The sequence below is a fragment of the Genypterus blacodes genome, unplaced genomic scaffold (assembly GCF_046128005.1).
Source record: "Genypterus blacodes isolate CSIRO-AG114 ecotype Tasmania unplaced genomic scaffold, CSIRO-AGI_Gbla_v1 ptg000229l_1, whole genome shotgun sequence".
NCBI classification, from domain to species: domain Eukaryota; kingdom Metazoa; phylum Chordata; class Actinopteri; order Ophidiiformes; family Ophidiidae; genus Genypterus; species Genypterus blacodes.
Genome location: NW_027467027.1, coordinates 35,001 through 41,521, shown reverse-complemented (window position 1 = coordinate 41,521; position 6,521 = coordinate 35,001). Strand labels below are relative to the sequence as shown.

Sequence of the window (6,521 nt, the reverse complement as noted above, 5' to 3'; positions counted from 1 at the left end):
CTGCAGACCTGCAGGGCCGCACACGCACACACACACACACACACACACACACTCTGGGGCCCGGAGCTTCACTGCTTCTCTCAGCTTCTCCTTAAATGAGGTTTCTGTTTTTATTCAAGGTAGAAATCTGTGAAAGAGAATCTAAATGTCAAATAAAAAACAGAACAGAAGTCCGCGGTGTATGTGTGTGTGTGTGTGTGTGTGTGTGTGTGTGTGTGTGTGTGTGTGTGTGAGAGTGATATAAAGAAAGACTCAAACTAAACATCTAGATTCCCCAGCAGCCTCTTTCTTCATGGAGCCTAAACTCTCTCCTGTGTTGTTTATGTTAATGTTGGTGTCTGAGTGTCTTCTCTCTTTATCACACAGTGGAGTTCTCGACCTTCTCCTCGTGTCAGTTTCACCGTTCTGACTCTCTGCAGCAGGAAACAGTAACAGTGCTCGTTGTTTTCTGTAGAAATCTGCATTTCACGCCGCCTCAGGAACATAAAAGGCCTCAGGTTGATTCTATGGTAACGGGCTGCTGGATTTAAAGCTGCAGGCCCAGGAATGAATGTGGAGCTGTTAGCCACATTTAAAAACACACAGCAGCTTCTATTGTGTGAGGGACAGAGTGAGGACACACAGGTAGGACACACTGAGGACACACTGTATGCAGAAAGAGAGTCTGAGCTCATCTCCCTTTGTTGAACGCACTTATTGTAAGTCTCTTTGGGTAAAAGCGTCTGCTTAATGACCCTGATGTAATGAAATGTAAAGAAGTAAAGAGTTGAGATGATTCCTGCATCTTAACTCTCTCCGTGTTGTGTGTGTGTGTCTGTCCTGTTGTGACACAGGTTGAGACACCTCGGGAAGCGTGCTGGAGGCCGGCGTGTTTTTATTCTCCGTCCCATTGAAGGCCAGTTTGTGCTGCTGCTGCTAACTGGCTGCTCTTCCTCCCTCTGCATGCAGAAACCAGCGGCTTCAAGGGGAAACTGGCCTAATGAGATTATCTATGAGAGCGTCTAGACACCCAATACACAACCCCCCCCCCAGCACACACACACACACACACACACACACACACACAGCCCTCCCTCCCTGGGCTCTGCCTGGACGCCCTCAGGTGAGAGTTACCTGCAGAAGGCTGTGTGTGTGTGTGTGTGTGTGTGTGTGTGTGTGTGTGTGTGTGTGTGCGTGTGTGTGTGTTATCATCACACCATGATGGCTTTACACACACTTTCCCACCCACTGTGTTGTTTCTCTCTGATGGAGAAAAGTGGCAAAGGTGTCAAACTGCTAATTGTTCCAGTTTAGCAGTTTTAAGTTTCCTCACTCACAGATCAGAATGTTGGATCTGCAGCTGACGAAGGGTTAAAGCTGTTTAAAGTCCAGATTTGCTCCCTGACACACAGAGGAACACAGACTTCTCTCTCCTGACCTCCAGCTTCTCTCAGATGAATCCTGATCAAGCAGGTCGATGATTCACAGACGGAGCGAGCGGCCGAGCCGACCTGCGGCGGGGAAGTGCGTCCATATTTGTTTTAAAGTCTCTTAGCAGTTAATAAAGATGCATTTCCTCCGTCCCCCTTCCTGTGGGGACGGTATCAAGGCTCTGTTAAGTCTCTTTGATTTCCTGCAGCCTCCAATCACAGCGGGACATTGACTCGTCCCCGTGCCACTTCAAAGCCTGGGAATGGCTCTCCTGGCCCCGCCCACTCCCGTCTCCCCTTAAAAGTCCCGGTCACCTCTCCCCTCTGCAGGACTCAAGATCTTTGACTTCATCTGCAGCGGCGTCCAGACGGAGCGGGCCTCTTCCTCCAGCAGCTGGATTTACACCGAGGAGCTGAGGATTAGCAGAGCTCAGGGCTTTTGGATTTCACGGATCTGTGGATTTGTTCTGTGCGTGAACGTTTAAGAAGCAGCAGAGAGAAGCATGCAGTCCATCAGAGGTGAGTCAGCTCGTCTTCCTCACTGTCCCGCCTGCTCCTTCTGTCTGCTTCTCTCTCTCATCTTCTCTCTGCTTCTCTCTTAGACTTAAAGCCAAACTACAGCGGCCCCCCTCCCTCCTCCATGGCCCCCATGGCCCCCATGGCCCCTGGACCTGATGCCTACCTGCAGGGGAACCTCAGGATGACCCTGGAGGACCCTGACCTGTGGAAGACCTTCCATGAGATAGGAACAGAGATGATCATCACCAAACCTGGGCGGTAAGAGGATCAGGCTCAGCTCTGTGTCTGTGCTCCAGCTGATGAAGATGAAGGTCTCACGTGTGTGTGTGTGTGCCTGTTGTGTTGCAGGAGGATGTTCCCTCACTGTAAGGTCAACCTGTCCGGTCTGATCCCCTGTGCCAAGTACATCCTGCTGGTGGACATGGTGCCTGAGGACGGCTTCAGGTACAAGGTGAGGAAACAGGCAAGGAGAGAAGGAGAGGAGCCTCAGCTGGGTCCCCCTGAGCCCCAGACAGACAGGACTCCAGCAGCACGGCCCCTCTTTATCACACCCCCCCCCCCCTCACACACACACACACACACACACACACACACACACACACAGATCAAAGGGCTCTATCTCTTCCTGTTTTTCTATCCCCTGCTGGGGGCTCCGGCTCCCTGTGGGGGGGAAGAACCATCAGCTCCTCTCTGTCCTCCTGCTCTGTGTCCTCCTCCTCCGTGTCCTCCTCTGTTTCCTTCTCCTCTGAGTCCTCCTCCTCTGTCCTCCTCCTCCGTGTCCTCCTCTGTTTCCTTCTCCTCTGTGTCCTCCTCTGTTTCCTTCTCCTCCGTATCCTCCTCTCTGTGTCCTCCTGTTTCCTTCTCCTCCGTGTCCTCCTCCTCTGTGTCCTCCTCCTCCGTGTCCTCCTCTGTGTCCTCCTCTGTGTCCTTCTCCTCCGTGTCCTCCTCTGTGTCCTTCTCCTCTGTGTCCTCCTCTGTGTCCTTCTCCTCTGTGTCCTTCTCCTCTGTGTCCTCCTCCTCTGTCCTCCTCCTCCGTGTCCTCCTCTGTCCTCCTCCTCCGTGTCCTCCTCTCTGTGTCCTCCTCTGTGTCCTTCTCCTCTGTGTCCTCCTCCTCTCTGTCCTTCTCCTCTGTGTCCTCCTCCTCTGTCCTCCTCTGTGTCCTTCTCCTCTGTGTCCTCCTCCTCTGTCCTCCTCTGTGTCCTTCTCCTCTGTGTCCTCCTCCTCTGTCCTCCTCTGTGTCCTTCTCCTCCGTGTCCTTCTCCTCTGTGTCTTCCTCTCTGTCCTCCTCCTCCGTGTCCTCCTCCTCTGTCCTCCTCCGTGTCCTCCTCTGTGTCCTTCTCCTCTGTGTCCTTCTCCTCTGTGTCCTCCTCCTCTGTCCTCCTCCTCCGTGTCCTCCTCCGTGTCCTCCTCTCTGTGTCCTCCTCTGTGTCCTTCTCCTCTGTGTCCTCCTCCTCTGTCCTCCTCCTCCGTGTCCTCCTCCGTGTCCTCCTCTCTGTGTCCTCCTCTGTGTCCTTCTCCTCTGTGTCCTCCTCCTCTGTCCTCCTCCTCCGTGTCCTCCTCACACTCAGGAAGGAACACGCTGCTGTAAATCACACAGTGACAGATCACCTGACTGACTGACTGAACATCTGTCTGTCTGCTTCCTCCAGTGGAATAAAGAGAAGTGGGAGGTGGCGGGGAAGGCGGAGCCTCAGCCTCCCTGCAGGACGTACCTGCACCCAGACTCTCCTGCTCCTGGGAGTCACTGGATGAAGCAGTCTGTCTCCTTCCTCAAGCTGAAGCTCACCAACAACACACTGGACCAGCACGGACATGTAAGGCTCCTCCATCATACGTGTACAGAAGTCTGTGACATGTTAACCATGCAAGCCTCAAAATAGAGCCACGGTCTGCTTCCATACATCTTTAACCCTTTCCACGCCCTCTCCTCCTCTCTCAGATCATTCTGCACTCCATGCATCGTTACCACCCGAGGTTCCACATCGTCCAGGCCGACGACCTGTTCAGCGTCCGCTGGAGCGTTTTCCAGACCTTCACCTTCCCTGAGACGTCGTTCACCGCCGTCACCGCCTACCAGAACACCAAGGTGACTGAAGCATGGAGAGGAAGCCTGAAGCCTGAAGCTGAAACATCTGAGAGCACCGAACACAAACATCTAACCAACTTCCTGTCCCCACAGATCACAAAGCTGAAGATCGATCACAACCCGTTTGCCAAAGGTTTCAGAGAAGAAGGAACAAATAAGAAAAGGTGAGACTCTTCACCTCCTCACTTTTCAGACGGGTTCTTCTGGCTTCTGTCTTCCTGTTTGTTGACTGAGTTTGTGTTTCCTGTCTAGAAGAGCAACCAAAGCGCCCGCCTGCCTGGAGAAGAGAGCCAAGCAGAGCGGCGCCTCAGAGAGGGAATCTGAGGAGGAGAGCATTCCAGGTATGAAGGCTCAACTCTGCTCCTCTTCATCACCGCTGCATCTCCCCCCCTCCCCGACTCTTCATCACTCTGATCTTTGTGTTCTCAGACTTCTGCAGGTCATCGTTTGAAGCTTATGAGGGAGAGGAAGGAGACCTGCCTAAGAGGAAGGAGGCCGAGGCGGTGAAGGAGGAGCGTTACTCCCCCTGGTCAGCAGAGAGGGAGAACGGCGTGAGGACGGCGTCCCCGCCCGGGACGGACACCAGGGACATGTACAACACGGAGCAGCTGGTTCCTGGCCCCGCCTCCTACCAGCCCTACAGGTGAACATCACACAGCTGCTTCTGCTGCGTGACTTCCTCTTCCTCCTCAGCACTCCTGCTCACCTCCTCCTCCTCCTCTTCTCTCCTCAGGTTCCACGAGTACGGGAAGTCGCCCTCGCCGTCCTCCAGCGTCTCCAGCAGCAACGGAGGATCAGGACGCAGCAGCTTTGAGTCCAGAGTTCCGGACGTGGCGACCGTCCCCGAGCACGAGGCCTCAAAGCCCCGCGCTCAGGAGGCCCCGCCCCCTCACTGCGGCCCCCAGCACCTCCCGGCCCCCCAGGACTACACGGGGGTCCTGAACATGTCGGTGGCTCAGGCCGGCAAGCCCGGCGTGATCGGCCACCACATCTACGGCCCGTACGGCGCCGAGCAGCCGCTGGGCCAGTGGAGCGGGCCGGGCCCCGCCCAGTACCCCCCGCCTCACCACCTGACCGCCGAGTACGCCGCGCAGGCTGTGCACCATGGCTATCACCATGGCAACGTGGCCGAGTGGAGCCAGTATCCTCTCTTCTCTTATTCCTGCTGGTGAGGACGCAGACGAGACGGACAGAGAGACTTTGACCAGAACCAGAACCAGAACCTCCGTCCAGCTGTGAGATGCATGAGGCCACGCCGAGTCACACGCCTACACACACACACACACACACACACACACGCACACACACACACACACACGCACACACGCACACACGCACACACACACACACAGGAGCACGTACAGAGCAGGCGGTACCGTTCAGCAGGAAACAGAGCGACTGTAGAGTTTCACGCCGGCTGATTGTTTTGATGTCTCAGTGTTTATTTATTTTGTATTTACTTTGATATTGAAGTGGATTTTCAAGTGTAAATATTATTTTTGTAAAAAGAAAGAAAGAAGCGAATGTGCAATCATTCATTTGATGTGAAGCTGTGATGTGAAGTGGAAATAAAAACATGAAGCCTGGACTGAAGCCTGTCTCTCTGTCCTCCTGTCTGTCTCTCTGTCCTCCTGCCTGTCTCTCTGTCCTCCTGTCTGTCTCTCTGTCCTCCTGTCTGTCTCTCTGTCCTCCTGTCTGTCTCTCGGCCCTCTCCTCGTCCTCTGGTCGTCATGGCGCCCTGATAACCCGGCGGGTCTCAGTTTGTTTGTATTTCCTCTTTGTTGCTGTAATGAGCTCCATACTGTCGTCTGCTCAGGCTCAGCAGGCAGGAGAGCCGGCGTGTTGCTGCGACTCCAGAGGGGGGGGTCTGAGGTTTAGGGGGGGGGGGGCATCATAAAGTCCCTGCACCACTTTCCTTCCCCTCCTCAATCAGCCTTTAAAAGCATGTAAATGGAGGAGCTGTCGGTTTCTTTTCACCACAGAAGAACACAAGGCCGAGGCCATCGCCCCCCCGGGGCTACGAGCCGCTAATGACCGCTGTAAAGGGGGGGGGGGGGGGGCAACGGCCCTGGTGCGTCTTTATTCAGTGGCGTTCATGAAGCTGCAGGTTTGGTCGTCCGGCCTCGTCTCTCTGCTCCAGACGCCTCAGGCTCAGAGATCGTTTACTCACTTTAATGAGAATGAAGAAGAGTTAAGGTCAAAGTTCAGTCATCACAGTGACGTCGCCTCATTTCAGCTGGGAGAGAAAAAAATACACCCAAGGGGGAAAAACCAAAAAAGGGATTTGAGTTTTCATTGATTTTAATGCTGTTGGTGTTCATTTGGAGATTTTTATTTTATTTGAATCCAACATGAGTTTGATCCATGTGACTGAGAGGATCACAGTTTTGACCTTTCTGATAAACATCTGTCCCTGCTTCACATGGAACAGGAGCTTCAGGTGTGACAGTCTAAAGTTCAGAGGAGATCAGAGGTGACATCATCATGTTTACAGTCAACATGAGTCA

At 53.9% G+C, this 6,521-nt stretch overlaps 1 protein-coding gene across 1 annotated transcript; it reads left to right on the top strand.

Annotated features, from left to right (window-relative positions):
- The first annotated feature begins 1,158 nt into the window (after positions 1 to 1,158).
- Positions 1,159 to 5,685, top strand: tbx16 (T-box transcription factor 16). Its single transcript, XM_076170728.1, has 10 exons — positions 1,159 to 1,503; positions 1,619 to 1,928; positions 2,012 to 2,186; positions 2,277 to 2,379; positions 3,578 to 3,742; positions 3,868 to 4,014; positions 4,108 to 4,178; positions 4,267 to 4,355; positions 4,444 to 4,657; positions 4,748 to 5,685. The coding sequence occupies exons 2-10, from the start codon at positions 1,913 to 1,915 to the stop codon at positions 5,184 to 5,186; spliced, it is 1,419 nt and encodes a 472-aa protein (XP_076026843.1). The 5' UTR covers positions 1,159 to 1,503; positions 1,619 to 1,912; the 3' UTR covers positions 5,187 to 5,685.
- The last annotated feature ends 836 nt before the right edge of the window (positions 5,686 to 6,521 follow it).